Genomic DNA, 22413 nt, shown 5'->3' with positions numbered 1-22413 from the left:
TATGCGATGAAAAAAGAACAAACTTTTTTTTCCTGATATACTTCCTGATTCGCATCTTCCCAAACAGTAGAACTGCGGTCGTATGCAGTCCTCGAAGACATTTTCACGCAAAATCGTTAAATAGGATGATACGCCGAAAATCCGGCGTCGCCGTTGAGAGCGAAAAATCACGGGCATGGCGCTAGCAGGTTTGTAGCTGGCATCTGACATGTCCTAGCACTGATTCTTCGAAGGTTTGGGTGACCTAACGAGGCCACGCGATATTAGAAAGTTGAGAGGAACTGCCAATTTAAGTTGCTCATTTCAGGTAGGAGGGAGAGAGAGGAATCAATCTACTAGTGCTCTTTTATTCCGAGTCCGACACTCTTCACCTACGCTATGGAAACACGTTCATACGGCTTGGTTAAAGCGGAGCTGTATGTCGAATGGTAGCCTACGCTGTCACGCCACACAGTTGAAGGTGTAGCTGAAGTGTCCCTTGTCATTTTCTGGAGAATTTTCGCAGCGCAGTATGCGTGCTTAGCTCTATAAAGGGCTCTTAAAGTCAGTTTGATCTAAAACCGTTCGTTTATTTTTGATGCAAAGGTGCGAATACTACCGTCAGGAGTGAGAAGAGGTGCTGTGATGAAAAGGAATGCTGTCAGAATGCATCCAAATTGCAAATGGTATGCAAATTAAGAATAGGGTTGTTGCTTCAAAATTTTTTCCTTGCTTTCGCGGTGCACCTCCTTTCACTGTAATGACTGTAGTGCTACAGGCGAAAATGAACTGATACACCGTCCTTAGCATGCTTTGGCCTACACAAGCCCTGTCAGGTTTCTCATTGCTGCTTCCTACCGGCAGACGCCCTAGACAGCGTCCTCGCCTCAGCACCCAAGTACCTCGTAGGTGAGCACTGCACTGAAAGGGAACGTGCGATATGCGTCAGGCGTGGGACTTTTCATCAACTCGAGCGTCTTCTCCCCTTCGTTCTCCGGTCACTTGCTCTCTTCACGCGCAGGCCCGTGAAGGCATGCACGACGCTGGGTCGTCGTGACGCAGCTGCCTCCGTGAATAGGCGAGGCGGCCGCGTGCCACAGCGGCTTCAAAGGGAGCAGGCACGGCTCTGGCAGCTGTGCACCGAACCGAGAGCAACGGACCACCTCGGGCCCCAGTGTTATCAGTGCGGCCACTGGCACTGTGGCGCAACACTACTGGTGAGTGGGTTGGAACCAGCTTTCTTCGCGGTCTGGTACAGTCATCCAAGCTGACCCCGACGTGACTGTGATTGTAACCTAGCCCGATGCATCAGTGCGCTGTAGAGTTCACCACGTGGTGACAAAATCAGCTTGTGTCTTCCAGTTACAAGTCGCGTCACGCGGGCGTCGCCGCGCCTTCCGGCGACAGCTTTTCCCCACGGTAAAGCACACCAGTTAGGATATCCGATTGTGCGGCGAAACTATACTCTTGTGGTGTTTAGCAACTCGCAGTGGAAGCAAGGAGCCGAACCAGTTATAAAAAAAAGGGCAACTCGTGCCGAACGCAGTGTTTACATAACTAGTTGTTTTGACTACAGCGCAAGCCTGGATCATTGCCAAACTAATGGGTTTCACTCGCGATCCGACATGGGCTATAAACACGGCCACAGTCGCACTTGAACTCAGTCAGAATACGTGCCTTTCTCACCGGCTTCTTATCGGGCTTTAGACCACCGGCCTTAGATATAGTACTGCTTCGTGTTTGTCTAACAGGATCATTATACGGATTTTTTTCTTCCAAGTGCTCCAAGCTTTTATTCTTTTTGATTCGGCGCACAGTGCTTTCTCAACTGTCAAAGGCCTCTGTACGGTAAGTAAATAACTGCGCAGCATATTATTCAGTCTTTTCAGCATTTGCTCGCAAGACCAACACTTCCAAAGACGATTAAGGCTGAAAAGATGAGAGAGCTAGGGCTTCGCACTAGCAGGTTCCACAAGAATTAATAATTATTTTTACTAAGCATTGTGCTTGAGAATCGGTATTTGTCTTGAATTAGCCAGTATTTCGAATAAACTCGGATGTATGCACAACAACGGAAGTTCAGATAGCGCAAAATGCACCAAGATAACAGCGCTTTCTTAACCTTTTTCAACTGCTCTTAAGTTAAGTACTCCCATTTACTAAACGTATGTGTTTGGTTATCGGCGTGTGACAGGCTTTTGATAGTGAGCGTCTTTCCAGAGACTTCTTATTTTGAAGCGTGTTTTTTCTCCTGCTGCAGGTGATGTGACCCATTACGGAGTGGTAGTTTGATTATTTGCATCAAGTTTACATCACTTCCTCCACGGCATCCATAGGAGGAGGAGGAATCAACATTTATTAGGCCCGAAATAATTTGGTGGTGCATGCAGGCACTAGACGGGTGGTTCCCTAGTTACGAAATCCACATGTTCCCAGCAGCTCCTGGGAACATGTCCGTCAGTGCGCGCTGAATCGATAGGGCAGGGCTGGATAACAAGGTCTCCCATCGCTCAAGGCGTTGGGGATTGGGGGTATTGGCGGGAAGGGGAGGAGGGGAGGTCTTGAGTTTTGTGCATTCTGCCAAAACGTGTGGCAGGGTGCTCTTTTCTTTTTTTTTGCAAAAAGGACATGTCATATCGTGTTCCGCAGGGCACATGCGGTTCATCAGTACGTGATGCTCAAGCGATCCCGCCTGCGCTCAACGCAGGATCGTCTGTTGTTGCCTGGTGAGTTTTGGGTGCGGTTCTGGCCGTCTGCACCTTTCCTCTCGGTTATCCGGGTAATCTCCCGAAAGCTGGCAACCGGACGCGGTAGCTCTTCCGGCTCGTGCTCGCCTATCCGAATAATCTCCCGAAAGCTGGCAACCGGACGCGGTAGCTCTTCCGGCTCGTGCTCGCCTCGGAGTGACATTTCTCGGACATGGAAGTCTGCTATGGTGTTTCCATGCTACCTGCGAGTGAGCCGGGACCTACACGAGCTCTATAGCTCTTCCCGGAGGCTTGTACTTTGACAGAATGGCTCGGGCCGCGGAGGAGATTACCCCCTGCGGAAGCTTCTGTAGACTGTCGTTGAGTCGGTGAACACGGTGTCCACGCTTGGCTGTGCGAGTGCCAAGGCCACGGCCGCTTCTTCGGCAACTGGCGGGTCTGTTGTCTTTATGGACGCGCTGACGATCAGCTTGTATTTTTACGTAATAACCACCGCTGCACGGTCACTGTGTTTTCGGAGCAAGGCGTCCGCATAGAGGACCCTGGGGTTCTCTTCCAGCTTCCGGGCTATGACTTTGGCCCGCGCGGTGCGCCTCTCGTCGTCCTTGCCCGGCGTCATGTTCAGGGGAAGGGGTTTGGCCTGAATGGTCGTCTTCCAGTCTTCCGGAAGGGCTTCCTTGATGGGTACTGGCTCAATCTGCCATCCTATCTTGCGTAGGACGGCTCGTCCGTGTTACGTGTGACTAAGCCGGATTCTCTGATTGGAGAGGTGGACTTCAATGAGCTCCTCCACCGTGTTGCGGGCGCCCATGTCTAGCAGTCAGTGAGTGGACTACCTACATGCAAGATGGTTGTTCCTTCTAGAAAGAAGCTGCTGTATTAAGCATGTTTGTAATCATTTGCGGAGCACATCAAGCTTATGTGTAATGGCATTAGATGGTTCTGCATCTTGAATTCATCACGCCTTGCGTGCCCCTTTAATCGTTTAGGCGCTCACTTTCCCACTGCAGTTCTATAGATGTGATCGAAGCTTGTTAGCACCAGAGCTCGAGGTTTCACCAGTGACGTGCTCTGTGACCCTAGTACGCAAGGAAGATTTCGGCAGTTGACAGCATATTTCCCAAAGCTCGCCCTGTTAAATAAAGTGAATCAAGCGCAGAAAAAATTTGGACTCTTAAAACTTTAATTTGAAAATTTACGTTGACTATTACCAAAAAGTGAAAAGTTTCGTGATCAGTGCTAAGCACTACAATTTAATGGTGACTTTTTATGCTTACTCGATCGTCACTCGCTGAAACGTGTGTAAAGTGGCCTGCACATACCATTTTTCTTCTCAGTACTATTTGATGTTATCCTTAGTTGTGACTGAGTAGCGAAAGATAAATACGCATACTAAGTAAAATCGGCACTTGTTCGCGCCACAAAAACGGCAAGAAGGCAGAATGGATGTCGCAGTTGGTGGTAAGGGATGGTGGGCACGTAGCTGCAACATTGTGAAATGTGTATGTTATTTTAAAGTAGTGTTTTCATGCCTTATATGTCATACTTGAATCCAATCATTAATGCAGGTTAAGGACGTTGCCACTCCAACGCCTACGTCTTATAAGCGATACTTGCTGTCTGCGAGTTTTCCACCCAAATGTAGTAGGTCGCTTGCACCCGAAAGATATTACGAGGTAAACGCACGACTCAGTCTTTCTCTTGTGCCAGAAGAAAGATATAGGGGGAGGAGAAAATGCAGGCAAGGGACTCAGGAAAAGGTGCCTGGTTTGTTATTCAGCTCTGGCTGAGAAAGATAACATAGGATTCGAAGGAGGAAATACAAAAGAGAGTAAGGTACAGAAGAACAGTAAGGACTGCGTACAGCAAAATTATAGCCCACTGACAGGCACGACGTCCTCTAGAAACGTAGCAGTGTACAGGCCTTTAGAAGCGATGATCGGGATGGCTGCTGCCCGAGAACATTCCCCTCCGTCAGTGAGTAGGAATCAAAACTGGAAACCCACAATCTGTTGCGTGCCAGTACAGCTGAACCGCATCCCGTGACATTTTTCAACTGGAGTTGTATTCAGGATGCGTTCGTGGCAACAATGCGTCTGTGCACAGGGGTTCGTGTGTGGCCGTCGCAACGGCTCTCCTGATCGAGATGCGGCCGGCAACTGCACTCTGGCTGGCAGTTTCGCTGCTCGTCGGCTACCCCACTTTTGTCCTGGCACAGCCCTGCAGGGCCGCCTACTTGAAAACGAGGAGCGGCGTCGTTCACACAGCCTGCCAGCCACGCAATCGTAACTGCACCATCCTTATGCGAGGCCTGTCGAGCGCCGACAAGAAAGCGTTCCTCAGGCGCCACAACAAGCTTCGCAGCCTGGTAGCCATGGGCCAGCTGAGCAGATTCAAGCCCGCGGCTAACATGTACGAACTGGTGAGCTCATCGTAGCGTAGGCTTAGGGTGGATGGTTGTTCATACGATAAGCAGAATTTGGGACATAGTTCGTAAAACTTGTTACCACGAATAGTCGGGCACGGGCATAGTAATCAACGAGAAAGACGCAGGCCGTTCGCACAGCGCCTTCACACAGGAAAAGTATTTTAAATTTCGGATGGGGCTGAGAGAAGCAGACCGGAGTATTGCGTCTGTCTTCTTTCTTCTCCCGTATTTTACGCTATTTGTTTTATGCTTAAGGCATGAGCCAATTGGCTCAGCAGTCCAGGTGCTAACAACTTAGGGCTAGTTACATGCTGAGGATAAAGGAAGCGCGCGAAAGACTCTCCCTTAAGCTAAGGCTCCAATAAAAAATAAAATAGGAAGGGCTCAACGCTGCTGAACCGAATGTGGAGCGAAAGCATTAGCTGCGGGTGACCGAGCGTTCTTTTTCTTCTTCTTCTTCTTTTTTCTTTTTCTTCATCTTTTTCTTCTTTTCTTCTCTACTTCTCGTAGCTGCGCCTCTTTACGACGTAGCTGTGGCCACCCGAGGTCTTGAAAACCTACCACAATGTAGCTTTCGCTACAAAACCAGGCATGACACGAAAAAGCTTGCTGGTGTTCGAGGTAACAAATGGTTACTATATTTAGTCAGCTTGCCATTTCCAAGTGTGTGCATATATATATAGCACAGCAATACGGTATACGTTGCTTGATGTGCAACCCTTGTTCCTCAAAACTGATTTTAAATGAACTTCTGCAGTTTTCCACTGTAAAAAGATGCACATGTCAAACTGGATTTCATTTTAAAAAGTCACGTGATCTACCGCTCATGTGTGCTCGGTCGTGTGTCATCTCTAGCAACAAAACGCACCGCATGCGGCTCGTTTATGACAATGTGTGCCTGGCGAGATCCTTTATTGCTAAGTGACATCTATAGTGCGTCGACTGAGAAAAATCATTCGGTCCAGCATGCAGGTCTGCCCTAATTAACCGAGAAGCTGTACCTTGTAATATGCTTGTTGTAGTTAAATGGTTACATTCTACCTTCTGACTGAAGATAAATGCTGGCTTGTAGTCTTCAAATACAAAATTGCAAGCAATACAAAATTCTGAAAGTTCGTCTCTTCGACCTTCTGACGCATAGTGTCCCTGTAAGCTTCCGAACCGTTTTTGGAGTCGGCCATATTTTATACACAAAATGCATGCTTCTGGACGATTTCGTATTCGCATTCGTGCAATAAGTGATCCAGTTTCATTCAGAAGATGAGGAAGTTAACAAACGCTGCGAATATAAATGCCATTAAGAGCGATACAAACGCTTCTGAAATTTCAGTTAAGCCACTACAAACTTTTGGTTTTGTTCACTGGGGTGTTACAGGAGAGGCACTGATAACGCCTTACATTAATCTAGTGCCAAAAATGACTTCCTTCAGGGCTGCTGTCCAAGAGGGAACCACAGGATTTGTTTAAGATGTCAGTGGCATGGCGGTGTTGTTCTTCAATTGGAAATTATTATCCATGTTCACAAGCGCTTCGAATGCCGTTGAACAGACTACAATTCACCGAACTTCCAGTCTTGTGCTGCTACACAAGGTTTGCAGCGGCATTCGGCCCAAATGTCATTCGTGTCGATGGAACACCGCCTAGACATTCGATATTTTCAAATGCCTTCGAGACGCGAACATGTGCACCCTCGTGCCTAGTGTGTTCTCGCCGTCAACCGAAGAAAAAATATGCATAAGTACTTTAAATTAGCTCACTTTATTACACATTACATGAAAGAACACATTATATTCACTTACCGTGGCCAGAAGCGACCCAGCATGTAGGCTCCACTGTTCATACTCGGCCTCATCGACCTTTCGTACTCCGTTTCGCCGTCCAAATTCACTATAAAGGCTGTCGTCAAAGGAAAAGTGTTCGTTTACTATGCTTCCTTTTAACGTCCTGTAATTACAATTGAAACAGGGATAAAACACACGACAGACCTTTGAAGGAAAGTTTACTTGCTTGATTCACGCATAAGAGGTTTACCATCATCTATTGGATGTTTGCAAAGAGTGACAACGTGGCATATGTTTATGCAATTTCTGCTTTAATCAATTCAAGCGCAATTCCTGAGATGCTTAAGATGCTGCGTTCCATTTCAGCCCAGGTCGTTGATTATTTTGCCCCTACTTTGTGGCCCCGTCATGGTGGCTCAGTGTTAGAGCGCTCGACTGCTGAAACCAAAGACGCTGGTCTAAACCTCGGCCGCGCAGCCGCCTTTCGATGGGTGTGAAACACAAGGCACCCGTATACTATGCGATGCTAGTGCGAGTTAAAGAGCCCCACGTGGTTGAAATCGCCCGGAGCTCTCCTTTAGGGTGTCATTCATAGCCTGGGTCGTTTTGTGACATTCAGCCCTTAAACTAGAGAGAATTATCTGTGCACGAGGCTTTGCACTTGCCTGCGACATCTTCATCGCGCCCCAACAACGGCTGCAATTGATTGCCATTTCCAGTGATAATTCTATTCGTCGTACGTACATTGCCCCCGGCTGATCGAAACTTAGTATTCGGCCTAGTTCGCGGATTTACGGCAACTAGAAGCTGTTTCAGGGATCAAAGAGAACACAGTTTTCCAACCCCTTGTTTGCGACCATTCGCGTCTCTGGCGAATTTTTCTCCAGCAGCTATGTCGTTTGGACACTTTTATGTATCAGAGAATCACATTTTCGCCGCATTGTTCCGAGAATGGCTGCGAAGTAAGACCTGCTAACAATCATCTTGCGATGGCCCAATAGTGTTGGTTTTGGGCAATGCATTCGAAAGCCATGCACTCAAGTAATGGCCGCCTTTGCCTGATCGCCATTTTCAGAAGTGTTCAAATATGCGTGCTCGGCACGAGCGTCAAGGGAAGAGCTCCACGAAAAGTCGAACTTTACACAAAAGCTATGTACCCTACGTAGCAAGCTTATCCATACGCAGCCCAATCACGGGATATTGTTGTAGTATTCAGAATGCATCACGTTTTAATTTAAAAATTACAATGCGCGGTAATCTCTCCTCTCATTATTTCTTGTGCTGCGCTGCAAGTGGAGTACAAACGGCTGTTTGTACAAGAAAACAAACTTCAGTAGGACCGCCCTCCAAGCAAACGCCGCTGTTGTCTAATTGGCCGCACCTATGATGACGTCAAGTTTAGGTATAAGCGAGGCCGGCGCCGGCGGTGTTGCTGCGTGCGCGTCACTTCAGTGGACTTGAGAGGCGCGTCACTTCAGTGGACTTGAGAGCTCAATCCTAAATGTTATTGATTATTCGAACAATGTAAAACACCTCTAACACTTACCGTACGCGTTCGAGCAACCAGCAATAAAAAAAATAAATAAAACGGCGCTACGGAAGACGCTGTGGAGTACGTCGACAGCGGAAGCAAAGTCAGCACATTTGCGCGAGTCGAAAAGTGCAAGAGCTGGTCCGCTTTAATAACTGCCTTTTACACACTAAAGTTCGTCTCAGTAGCATCAAAAATTGTGTATGATGCTATCATAGTCGGCAACCCGTTTATACAACCTTCGAGTATCGCCCAACGGCGCAACAACAAACGCACGTGTACTGCAGCTGCAGCTGCCCGTCCTATATATCTTTGCAGCTAGTTTGCGAGGTGCGCTGTCCAACGCAACGCCGAAAATGGTCCGGCTTCAACCGCATCATGAAATCAGACATGTTCGCAGCGCCTGCAGCGCCAGATGAAGCGAGCTTACCGGAACGGTGCCGGCAGCGAGCGTGGCGGACGAGCGCACTCCCTGGTCGTCAATAGGCCTATATTTTGTTTTGCATCGGCGCCACAGCAGACGATGGAAACTGAGCAGCGCTATAGTAAATAGGCTACCCGTAGAACTGCCTACTTCAAATCACTTTGTCTCACAACGAAATGAAGATATCATTTATCACAGCGCCGCCTCAGAAGATCAAGGGATGAGCAGCGAGGCACAAGCGACTGCCGCTATGCAGCTGTGAAGAGAAACTTGCTTGTATCGCATTTATCCTACAACCATCTCGGTACGCGTCAGCGAGCCTCAATAAGCGTTAATTTTTGACATTCCTTTATCACTGCGCTTATTATTTAAGACAGCAATAAATTGGAGCACACTGCCTTGACGCTGGCGCAAGGGATCCACGGACAGCTTGCGAAAGGCGCGGCCGGCGTGGCATGAGGCAGTGCTGCGTTCGGATGATGCTTGAGCGCGCTGTTGCCGCGCGAGCAGCACGGCAATCCAGACACTGCGTCATAAATGACTAATGAAAATGCAGCTTCATTCTATCGATCACATTCTTCTCGTTTGCTGTACCTAATTGATAATTGCTGATGTAGCCTGAAGGGCGGCAAGCTGTGTAACAGCAGTGAGCCACGAATCGCGTTTAAAATTCGATATTCTCGGTTAAGCGTAACGACGGTGAAACCAGCCGTGCAGCAGTTGTATTAACCTAATTAGGAGCGGGAACAGTGACACAACGGCCGCGGACTTCAGTTGTGCTGATTTAATTGAAATCCCAAACGACCGCTATCGCTGCCAAGATTCGATCATAGCCATCGGCATGCAAATCATCAGTGCAAAACACAGCTGATTCCAAAGGCAAGATTTTTTTCTCCTTTTCATGACAGAGGCCCACAGCGCCGAAAATTTCTTATCCTCTGGGAGGCTATATAAAGCACCATGTCGCCTGGACCACCAAAGTTCGCACAACGGACAGCCGGGCTGATAGCCACCAGTTGCTTCACGCACTCACAGGAATGCTAGTTTTCTAATGACGCAAGAAAACAATTTTCGAACATTGAATGATTATTTTACAACTGAGCAAAAGAGGCTCACTAGTCGGAGGGCGTCGATCAGCGCGGAGCGCCACTCCGCAACAGCTGCGTATCTGCTGGTTGACCTCATGGGATCTTTGAACACGCGGAACCTTCAGCACAGAATGATAGAACTGGAGAAAACAAACGGCACCAGCAGTAGACTGCGCTGATCTGTAGATCCCTAAAGCGCGGAACGGATCGAAGCAAGCCTGTATACGCGCCGACTGGCCGGCATTCCCAAATTGACGTCACAGCCACCTGTTCCCCAGTTTCGACGCCCCGCCTCCACCGCTCCCGGCAGCGAAACAAGCGATTTCTGTTTTGCTTATCAACAGAATTGAAAAAAAAAAAAAAAAATCTTGACACACATGATTGGCAATACCCCTTCTTTCCAACCACCGAATTTCACGCAATTTGAAAATCGCTTCAGCTTCCCTTTAAGTGCTTTGCGGAATTCTAATTCACCCCGTTTTCCGCGTACAAATAGTTTTCCTTGAACTATGTGGAAGCAGCGCTCTTTATTATCAGCTAAATATAAAAAAGTGCCAGTAGAAAATGCTCTATATCGCTCCAGGCGTTTGTTTCAGCCCAAAGGTACCATTCTTTACTATATTTCTTTTTTTACAAAAGGGCGATAAATTTGTGAGCGATATGAAAACTTCTCTAGCTGTCTACTACAGCTGCCTGATAACCCGGTTGACTCGATGGGTATCGGAGCCGCCCACGTAGCAGCACTCATTTGGCTTTTGATTTGACAGACTATCGGTTCGAGGGCATTTGGTTCATGATCCACACACATTGATATCATATGTAAGAAAGCTTTTTAAAAGTCTCGGGTACCTCCATCGTATATTGCGCAAGGCGCCGAAGGATACTAGACTACTCACATATAAAACACTTATCCGCTCTATTCCTGATTACGGCTCTATCCTATGGAATTTTCATACGAAATCCGATGTAAAAAATTAGAATCAGTTCAAAAGAAATAAGTACGCTTCATCTTTCACAACTAGGGCCGAAATTTTTATCCTTCTCATTATACAGATTTAGGTCTCATGCTATCATCTCGTTGACGATTATAATAAAGTTTTCGCATGCAGTGGTTGATTCTCCGCGCCTTCCTTCGCTCAGTAACCATTTGGACTTTACCAAGCCTTCTATCACTAGAAGTTCCCATAGCCTGTACTTTCCCCCTTTCTTCTCCCGCACTGAGACATTCAAACACCGCTTCTTTCGTCTGGTATTTCAAGTCTAGATTTCGTTGCCGGGAAATGACCGCTCCCTACCAATGGAACAATTTTTGGCTGCCATTGCTTCGTATTGCCATTTTGACTTCATAATGACATTTTTGTATTTTCATGATAATTTTTTGTCTCCCTGCCCACACTTGCAATAGTCTCATCGAGGCACAAATATGTATAAAATAAATAAATATATTCGAAACAACAGCGTAACAGGGTATGAAGGAGACAGCTGCTATTCAGCAGAGATGCTCGACCTCAAATGAAAGTAAAACGGACTACTACTGTGCAGCACCAGATTCGCCGACAACCGTTGATGGATTGTTAATCATCGCTATATTGAGAAATAAGACATTTGAGAGCTCTACTCATATATGTATGATTATAGAGCGCTAATAATTGATTCAAAGGAAAAGAAATGCGCGGTATCTGTCACTTGTACTTTGGGCACCGGAACTGCACTGTAAGGGAAATGAGGAAGATGGGAGTGAAAGTGGAAATAGTGAGAAAGAGGAGACGTAGTTGAGGGCTACGGAGTAATTTCGATCACTTGCGGATCTTTAACGTGCCCTGACATCGCACTGCACACGGACGCCTCTCCGTTTCGCCTTTCTAGCGTTCTTTTTAATTTTGCACAAACACTTGTTCTTCGACTAGCGTTCCTTTCCAATCCGCAGTTCTCAGGGTGCAATGGAGGCACCCTACCTTGTTAGTGACTTTAACTTTTCTATGCAGCGCGTTTCGCAGCTGCCACCACCGACTGCTCGTGCTACACTCCTCCGCTCTCGCCGTACTCCCCCTCTTCCTTCCCTGGCAACAACCAGTCTGCGGATGGTTTCCGTGACAGCCAATCTCTGATTGCTGATTTCTTGCACTTTCTGTACACTCATTTTCTTTAGTGGCTATCCTCCTCCTTCCACGTTATTCACCTCCCGAGCTGTTCCCATGGCAACCACTCTGCGAATACGCATTCCTAGGCTCTCACCTACCCATCGAGTGGTTCTGGCAGCAAACCTGCATTTTCGCCGTGCTCTCCCCCATCCGCAGTAAACACCCATTATGTTGTTCTGGTAAGAAACCTTACACAGTTTTGCACTCCTACGATATCTCCATACTCTCCATCTTAAACATCAACTTTCCTTCCAAGGTAACCATCCTCCGGTTGGAGATTTCTCAGCCTCTCCCGTACCCTTTTCATACCTACTCCAAACTCCGAATACTGAACCCCAGATAACTGCGGTGGTAGCCACCCTCCGGTTACGTACTCTTCTGCTCTCGCCATACCCTCCTGCTTCTGCGGTAATCACCCCCCCCCCCCCCCCCCCCCCTCGAGCTGTTCCCGTTGCAACCACGCTCCGGTTACGCCGACTGCTTTGCTACTACCAAACTAAGCTGCCAGTGCACCAACGCGAAACCGAGCAGAGCTGTCGCTGCAAAAGCTCCAATTAGGTCGGAAGAGGGCGATTTGCCGCGTATTTAGCCCTCAACTTCATACTTCATACTAAGCACAAACTCAACACACACACACACACACACACACACACACACACACACACACACACACACACACACACACACACACACACACACACACACACACACACACACACACACACACACACACACACACACACACACACACACACACACACACACACACACACACACACACACACACACACACACACACACACACACACACACACACACACACACACACACACACACACACACACACACACACACACACACACACACACACACACACGCACACACACACACACACACACACACACACACACACACACACACACACACACACACACACACACATGCTTGTTTCTACTGCAGGAATGAATTTAACGACTACATTTTCAACCCACATTGTCTGTCACAGTTGCGTCCAACAAGGCTACAGGAATACACAGGTGCCCTAGTCGCGCTCCCAGGAGTTTAAAGAACTCTCGTCTGGCGTTGTATTATTTAAAAATATCGTAAAGTGAGACAGTACGAACTGCGAACTGTACTTTTATTTACTACACATAATTGCAACATTGCGGAGGCACGAGAGTGTTAGTCTATGAGAGTGTCTAGCGCGTGCGCCCCGACGCCAATGACTGCTGTCACCATGGAGGAAGGAAACAACTAAGGAGAGACCCTTGCCATTCCAAATGCATTGGAGAAAGTGTGGCAGAAGTGACGTCAAAATTTAGTGTTAGCCAAGTCGGGCCATTAGCAACGGCATCGCTGTTGCTATGAAAACTCGGGCCACTAGCGTTGCTAAGCGGCCGAGGTTCGTGCGCGTCGCAGAGGAAGAAAAGACGGAGAGTAAGGGTGGAGGCACGGCCGGTCTCGGGGGATAGTGCGCGAGAAGCGCTTTCTCCCTCGAGACCGGCCGTGGTGGAGGAGAGAGGTTGCAGCGTCCGGTCGTGGCGCGGCCGCGCCGACTTCAAAAAAGTGACGTCAGGGCCTCTCCTAAGTTCTTTCCTTCCTCCACGGTTGTCACCGAGCGGAACATCAGGCGCAGCATGCATTTCTGAAGTGGAATGGTCTGGCGTAGGAGGGATTCGACCGGTAATTCGTCCCTAAAGCGCAACCAAAATTTCCGCCTCCTTGCGAAGGCTTGCGGAAATGAGGCGGTATGCTGTTGTTCAATGCTGATCTTTCCTTTGTTTAAACCTGGCGTGCATAAGTTATCTCCGTCCCACAGTCGCTTTCATGCCAAACGAACGAGCAACATTTTCGTTCTTGTGCTTTTTACGGCGATTGCTGCAGGTCTGGGATGACGACCTAGCCGAAGTGGCGCAGGCCTTAGCTGACCAGTGCGGTGACATCGCCCACGACAGGGCGGATGCCAGATTCACTCGTAAGTGAGCACCGTTTGTGTCCTCTTCCTAGCCGGGAAGACTTGCATTGTGTGCTGAATTCATCCTTCTTGTTCACCTGATTTTAGCCAAGCTTCTCGCTCTGCGTCGATGTAGTCACTTCGGACATATTCGAACATTTTTTTTTACGTCTCTCCATTGTGTAAGTTGAGCAAAGGCATATCTTTATTTTTTTCAGAAAGATGGGCAGAATGCTAATGATAGCTCAATGCTAGGCATGCTGTGCGTGCAGCTGTAAAGGGTTCGTTCGCTGACGCAACACAAATACGTCTTAGAGAAATGCGTGTGCGGCCGCTGTAGTCCGAGAAGGAGAGCGCATCCAGCACTTTTACTCCATGCGGTGGAGGAACCACCCGTGTCTTGTCGCCGTTTCTCGCAGCGTCATAAACCCACGTGCTCAGAAAATGGCTCTTTTTTTTTTTTTTCTGCTCATTTACCCAGAGCTTGAAGTGCGCAGACGCAGTTTCCATTCATCTGTCTGTAATCGTTCTCTCCAACTATCAAGTGGAATGCTGGAACAAGAGTGAAGGGGGAATTGCTTCAGGAAAAAGGAAATGCGTTTGCTGGTAGGAAAACACGAATGAGTTTCTGTACAGAGGACATTTGAGTAAAATGTAAACGAGAAGCAATCGTAATAAAAATAGGTGCCGTACAGTGCAGCATTTCCTCCTTTCCAACCAAGGACGCTAGTCGCAGTATCCAGAGAGCGGCACAAAAGTGCGAAGTAAGGCTGCAATAGTGTGGCAATCAATAAATAAATAAAAAAAATCAGCCCACCACATAAGCGCTGCCAATGGCCTCCTTCATATGCACTTGCGCCCTGACATTACAACTTAAAAATGTTAGGCAGTCCATATAGTCAGGAGTGTTAACTTCAATGAAAAAATTGATCCCCATGCTCACAATTTTAAGAGCGACAAGGAGGACTCTCTTTAAAGGCAGCCTTTCAGAATGTAACTGGCAGCGCTGCCATACGACGGACATATATAGGCGAGAAGGATACATAACGGCGCTGGACTATACATTTTATTTTTCATGACAATGAATGCTCACCGTTTATATCGCGACCCAAAGATAAGCGTTCTGCTGTGCAAAGGATAGAAGGGAGAAATATCAGTGGCGTGCAGAGGCATGTTTCTTATTCGCAACCTACAAAAGCTGAAAACAAATGAATCAATGAGCCAAAAAGTATTAAAATCGGCCACTCGGTAATTCACACGCCCGGAAAGAAAAATAACTGTGTGTGTGTGTGTGTGCGTGTGTGTGTGTGTGTGTGTGTGTGTGTGTGTGTGTGTGTGTGTGTGTGTGTGTGTGTGTGTGTGTGTGTGTGTGTGTGTGTGTGTGTGTGTGTGTGTGTGTGTGTGTGTGTGTGTGTGTGTGTGTGTGTGTGTGTGTGTGTGTGTGTGTGTGTGTGTGTGTGTGTGTGTGTGTGTGTGTGTGTGTGTGTGTGTGTATGTGTGTGTGTGTGTGTGTGTGTGTGTGTGTGTGTGTGTGTGTGTGTGTGTGTGTGTGTGTGTGTGTGTGTGTGTGTGTGTGTGTGTGTGTGTGTGTGTGTGTGTGTGAGTGTCAGCTAGAGCTCCGCTTGCAGCGGCATGTCTAAAAATAATTCTCAGTCAAAGAAGCGCAGCTTCTTTTCTGCAGTCAGCTCATTTGGTATCTCCTGGCAAACTAACGTTTTGTATAATGAGTCAGTAATTTCGGTTATCCTAAAATTATCAAATGAAGCATACCGCGGTTATTCTGAAAGAATACCAGGTAGCCAAAAAGGTGACTGGAAGGGGAGGCGTAAAAATGGTGGTGAGCGACTCGGCGCTTGCGCTGAAGTTCTGGACCTACCAGAGGATTTTCTAAAGCAATAGCAAATGAGATATGTGGAAAGAAGCAAGCTTATAAATATGTTCACCCTTTCAAATTTGATCAGTATCAAGAAATGCTGAATGCAGTGTGTATACTACTTCCCTCATGTACGTCGCTGGTGGGATACTTGTTAGCGTTCGGTTTTCGCTTACATTCCAGCAACTGTTATTTGGATCACGATGTACAGCAAATGATAGAGAACCGCCGTTTCGTGTAAATTTGTGTAGTGCCCATGGGCAATTACACCCCAGAGCGACTCGGGATACATGTGGCTTCGGCGAAGAGGCTCTCGAATAATTTCTACCACCTGGGGAACTTTAGCGGGAACTGACATCGCACAGTATACGGCCATCTTGCGTTTCGCCTTCATCAAAACGCTACCACCACGGCCGAAATCGAACCCAGTTTCCTTGGCTCAGGACTCGGTGTAATCGAGCAAAATCATCTGAATAATAAAAAGCGTGCATTGGCGCGCACTTTGAAGCTATAGCAGCACGTTACCTATTGCAATTTTGCACGCGCGCGCGCACGTACGCACGCACGCACACACACACACACACACACACACACACACACACACACACACACACACACACACACACACACACACACACACACACACACACACACACACACACACACACACACACACACACACACACACACACACACACACACACACACACACACACACACACACACACACACACACACACACACACACACACACACACACACACACACACACACACACACACACACACACACACACACACACACACACACACACACACACACACACACACACACACACACACACACATACTGCGATTCTCTCTTATGAGATCTAAACTTAGCGGCAGCCGCAAAAAAATAAAAAATAAAAAAAGGACATGGCGCACGTCGGCGCGGGGAAAGACAGGGAAGAGACAGCGCACTCACGTAGCGCTGCTTTGTGTTGTATTGCGCTGTTCCTGGCTGGCAGTAAACTTAGCCTGGCTAGTCAAAAGGGCAAATGAAGTAAAAAAAAAAAACGCATTGGGGTTCAGTGCTGCCCCTGCAAGTTACGGCGATAAAAAGTCAACTTTATTAAGCTAAAGAGGTCCGGCATCACGTGTCCATCGTTGATGTCACACGTATCAACAGTTATGATGATCCTGGCTTTATTTTACCCCCAAAAGTATATTTACTAGACTGCGACAATGGCACATTTCCCTATAGTAATGCTGTTTTTGTGATGCACGTCGCCCTGAGGTCCCTGTCAGGCTCATAGCCGGTATATGGTATTAGTGGCAGGGTGCGGCTAGTGGCAGGTCCATGCGTATAGTCAAATTTGCGTCTCGAAAGTTGCTTAAAATATTATTTCTGGGAGGTTTTCTTATATCAAACAAAGACAAAAGTGTGCGTCATCGCATCTTGCGCGCATTGCAACTGGTGTTACAAATTTTAATTCGAAAGGGAATTTTTCTGAGAGGTGAGGGCTATCGCGCGGGGAGCACCCTGTGTTGCCAACGAGCGCTATATAAGCCCATGCAGGGGATAAGTAATTAGCATAGATGTGTGCCACTCTGCTCTCAATCATTAACATTAGAGTTGAAAAATTCGTTTAATGCTTATTAGCATAGATGTGTGCCACTCTGCTCTCAATCATTAACATTAGAGTTGAAAAATTCGTTTAATGCTTCTTAGTATAGATGTCTGCCACTCTGCTCTCAATCATTAACATTAGAGTTGAAAAATTCGTTTAATGCTTCTTTATTATACTTTACAGGTCGATTCAGGTTAACTGGCCAGAACTTGGCATCGGAACGACGCTCGAATAGAGTGATGAAAATGGATGGAATTCGGTTCATCGACAACTGGTTCAATGAATACCTAAACTACCCTCCGTACCAAATTAGGAACTTTGAACCGAGCTTTAGCAGCCGCCCTACGGGACATTTCACTCAGGTACTGTCGCAATTTTTCTTCTTTACTTTCTGCTTTGTGACCATTGTAAAATCGGCATTTTCCCGTTCGTTAGAGTGTGCTGAAAGAATTCCCTGTTAGTGGATTTTGCTAAATATTTAATGTTTTTTTTTTCACCTTTAATTTCTGTGTCGCGGCACACGTAATGAGCCCGGCTACTGCTGAACGCTGCAGAAATGCATTGTTGCGACCCTAGCCAGCTGCGCGCCGCAAACTCGTTTTGCTCGCCTATGCTAAGGGTTTGCTGCTGGGAAGCGTCGCTATGATACTCTTTTTTTTTTTTTTTTTTGAGGAAAGGCTTCTCAATAATCAAGTGAAGCATGGTACCGCCAGTGGGTGGAGTACTTATGTGATGGAACAATGGATAAATTTCCTTGAGGATGGGGAAATTTACTGGTAGAATGTCAGATATTAAGGTATAATTGGAGTTGTTCTCATGCAAAAAGAATACAAAAACCACGTACGCGTGATGAATAATCTGTCAATTTTCTTGGATTAACGAAACAAAGGAGAAGAAAAAAGGTTTGCTAAAAATGTATTTAAAATCTATTGTGTTTATTTCATATTAGTTTTGTATATTTTCTCCCTGTACCTAAAATGTAGAATGAGAATTATATTAAAAGGCTCGGTTTTTCAAGATTATAAATATACGAGGACTACAGCACTGCATATTTTTAAAATATGTAAGAAAATACATTTTTTTTTGCGCGCTTAGTATATTCCTAATATATTAAAACGTACTTTATGCAGTTAGGCTTCTTATGCAGGGATGAAAATTGTTTCACCAATAGACTGACGGTGTACTCGCAAAGCGTTACTACTGCAGTCATGACCTTTTTTTTTTTTTTTTTTTTTTTTTTTTTTTTCATGCCAGCACACGCTATGCGAATAATGTGTCAAAAGTATGGATTCCTAGCATCTTTCGATTACACTCAAAATGCACCAGAAATAGTATGTGCTTCTCGAAAATGTATATGTATATATATATATATATATATATATATATATGTATATATATATATATATATATATATATATATATATATATATATATATATATATATATATATATATATATATATATATATATATATATATATATATAAATATATATATATCAATGCTGGAAGCAAATAAGAATACAGCAAGCATTTCAGAGCTAGTGGACAAGAAAGAAAACGTGCTAATATTCACCAATGTTCCAATAAATGAGCTTTGTCTCCATTTTCATGCGTTTTGCTGTCGAGCTTTCAAAATTTTACGGGAGTTGACATGTTGACATTCCATGCATTTTAAAGCGAAAGTCTTTACCCTTAATTGCTATAACCCCATTCGCGATAGACCATCCGTCTGTGTGCATGTGTTTGGAAACTTTAATGACACACAGCGGGAGTAATAGGCATCATGTATCGAAACACATATCCCTGGTGAACGTCAATGTGGCGCCAATTTTCAGAATTAATATCAGATTTATTTCTTCTTATTTTATTTTTTCTCAACCAATCTTTGCGCAAAGTTCAGAGTACTGCCATGCCTGTTTAAAGTAGCCTCCAGCTGCTAGTCAAATTAGGCGCTAGTGGCGAAAGAGATTACAGCTGAAGGAATAAGTTCATATTTATAAGAAAAGTTTCCGTGTCGAGCAATACTTCACACAAATTAATTTCGTATTTACAAAAGTACATTTTGAATACATTTCCAAGGCGTTAAAAACGCATTTGTATCCCCCCCCCCCCCCGCATTCGAAATGTGCTCGCAGCGTACTTTCAGGTCTAGCATTTTCGACGGAATTTATAAATACATTTCGAATATCGAGCAAGACTTGAAATGTTGTCCAGATGAAATATTTTATATTAACAAATTAGGCTCTTAATTCAATGCCGACGTGCGAAATGCATATACATTTTTCACCTATTGGAAATATCCTCGAAGTGTAGTTTCAAATATAGTAGTTTTTACCAATTCTAAAAATATATTTCTGATATTCGCTGAGAAATTTAACTAATCTATTTCAAATATATTTTGACCACATTTCAGAATACAAATTATATTTAAAATACACTGCGAATATCTTGCCACATATTCCAAACGTATTACTTTTTGCTGGACTTTCTTGGTGCGAATTATTAAAAGGCTCGGTTTTTCAGTATTTGTGGCTCGCATTGCTCTATTACAGCTTACTTTGTACTGTTATCGTTTATTTGTTCTCGTGTAGGTGATATGGGCGACCACCCAGTATCTTGGATGCGGATTCACCATGTTCCGCATGAAAGGCGACTTTGGCGCAATGCCGTACCAGAAGCATTACGTTTGTAACTATGCTGATAGGTAAGCGTATTTTATTGTCGGGTTTCCTACGCTCGCTAAAAGCGGAAGCTAGTGCTCGGCGGCTGACAACATTTGAACACACCGAATGCAGTCAATTTACATTTACAAGTCAGCTTGGGAGCGTGTACTCAATAAATTACTGAGGACTCATGCCGAAGGTGTCGCCATTTGTAAGAAATTACACAGCTTCTCGGTATACCTTTTACGGGTTCAACGAGCAAACTGTTATCTCTTTTACGAATGTCGAAACTCCTTTGAGGTAGCCTAAATCTGCTTTCCTTACGCTCTTTCCTATGCATTCAGAATGATAACCTCATGAAGGCAGGTAACTCGATATATCGTGCTCTTATTTCGTGCAGCATATCAGTATTAGTATCTGGAATATTATCAGGAGCATGTAGTTGACCGGGTTATATACTGGCTGATGAAATGTTAAGACGGCGCCTCAATGACATGGAGGGCAATGAATTGTTGCCACTAGACGCAGTCCTCATGTTGACATAGCTATAAATAGCGCGTTCAGTGCAGGCGAAAAACCGCTTCTGCACACATCTGAAGAACTACGTAATATCTACAAACTTCGTTTGATTGAATGAGGCGCAGACCGGGCTCTGGGGACACTCGGCCGGCATTATTGCGTAATGCATTTCATATGTTTCTTAGAGCCCACCTCAAAGAATGTTCCCGCCTTCTTGGGTAGAATTGAAAAAAGGGACGAAGCGTAACATGTCCGCATGTTTCTTTGGAAAGCCGAAAGGGAGGCTCTTTATACACGTCTGCTCTACATATAAACGACAAATGTGCCAGCTATTTACAAGTTTCTTGGCTCGAGGGGAACACAACCGGGGCTTTCAAAGCAAGCATGTTTGCTGAACGTTGGAAGCCGCCGCAAGGAACATCGGATTTTGCTTCTTGCGGATGATTCTAGCTTATAACTTCACTCAACAGCAAAGAAGATCTCTCGATTCGCTCGCAGCGGCAACATCAAAGGAAGGCCGGTGTACGCGGAGGGCCCCACATGCAGTCGCTGTCCGGAGGGTTCGCGATGCGCCACACGAACCGGACTCTGCAGGAAGCGTAAGAAGAGCGGACGCGTCCACAAGCACCACAAGAGGCCGGCGGGGCGTCTCAGCTACTTCGTCGTGAGCCGCGGCACAGGGGCCGGCACTCGAAAGTGGCAGCATCGTGCAAAGTGCATGGACGGCAGTCAGAGGTGCGGAATAGTTCGTGCTTAACAATGGAAAAACTGCGTAGGCAGAAATAAAGGCTGGAAAATATTTCAGTATAAGGTTTGTCTATTTCTTCCTCTCATTTTTTTTTCCAGTCAGTGCGAAAACTGCTACTCTAGTTTGAACGACAGGTTCAATGAAAAACATTTACTTTACTGACCGACACAGGCGTCCGAGAGTATTTGCTGCTAAGCTTCTTGAGCAAGACTGTCGCGCTACAGACGTTTGTATGTGTATGTGTGTGTGCTTTTATATCATCCGAGGGTGTATTGTCTAGTTTCTTTTTTTAGGGGCCTTCTACATCTCTCGAGTTTTCAATTTTCCACTGACTCGTTTTCAGCGCTCGTGGTAACCACCATACGGGAACTTAAACGTACTTTAAATCTCTGTTCACTGCTTTCCATCGCGCAAAGGTAAAGTCCATGCTTTATTCACGCCATTCCCTAAAACATCTTTGTCCCTAAGCTAATAGAACGCATTTGACGCCTTAATCACGGGCCTATTTTCCCCCGAACAAATCCCACTGCTGAACATGTGCGCGTATCTATTGTGTTCGTCCATTGTTTTGAGGAGTGCTGTGAGCTCGGACGTGACAGCGTTCGTTTTGCGTATATATGCTTTGATATGTCCGAGGGCCTTTACTACCACTTTCGCTTTAACCGTGTGGTGTCAAACCTACAGAAATGCTGAAAATATGTTATGATATTTGATTTCTTCCTCAGATGCCGCATTTAAGTTACTCGGTAGCTTGACTGGGAACTTGGACCAAAATTCCGAAAGCGTGAAATACAAAATTAGAGGGGTTCAACGCTGCTGAACCGAATGTGAAACGAAAGCTTTGGCTGCGGGTGACCGAGCGTTGCCCCAAACACAACCAGCGTTCCTTTGAACACATCAAAGTTCACCGGCGTTCTAGGCAGAATCCACTGCTCCAATGTCATGACCTGCGCATGCGATTCC

At 46.0% G+C, this 22413-nt stretch overlaps 1 protein-coding gene across 4 annotated transcripts; it reads left to right on the top strand.

Moving 5' to 3' along the window:
• Nucleotides 1-1632: 1632 nt before the first annotated feature.
• LOC146201927 (scoloptoxin SSD976-like) lies at nt 1633-21490 on the top strand. 4 transcript variants are annotated; one of them, XM_084583650.1, is made up of 6 exons: nt 1633-1827; nt 4794-5109; nt 13965-14055; nt 17703-17881; nt 20112-20224; nt 21201-21490. In XM_084583650.1, the coding sequence occupies exons 2-6, from the start codon at nt 4834-4836 to the stop codon at nt 21457-21459; spliced, it is 918 nt and encodes a 305-aa protein (XP_084439776.1). In that variant the 5' UTR covers nt 1633-1827; nt 4794-4833; the 3' UTR covers nt 21460-21490. The 4 variants fall into 4 exon arrangements, with proteins under 4 accessions (XP_084439776.1, XP_084439784.1, XP_084439794.1 ...); XM_084583658.1 differs by having other exon boundaries at nt 21181-21490; XM_084583668.1 differs by having other exon boundaries at nt 21173-21442.
• The last annotated feature ends 923 nt before the right edge of the window (nt 21491-22413 follow it).

This window comes from Amblyomma maculatum, chromosome 1 (assembly GCF_055883805.1).
Source record: "Amblyomma maculatum isolate TAMU_Amacu chromosome 1, ASM5588380v1, whole genome shotgun sequence".
Classification (NCBI taxonomy): Eukaryota; Metazoa; Arthropoda; class Arachnida; order Ixodida; family Ixodidae; genus Amblyomma; species Amblyomma maculatum.
This window is presented reverse-complemented; position numbering and strand designations above follow the sequence as displayed.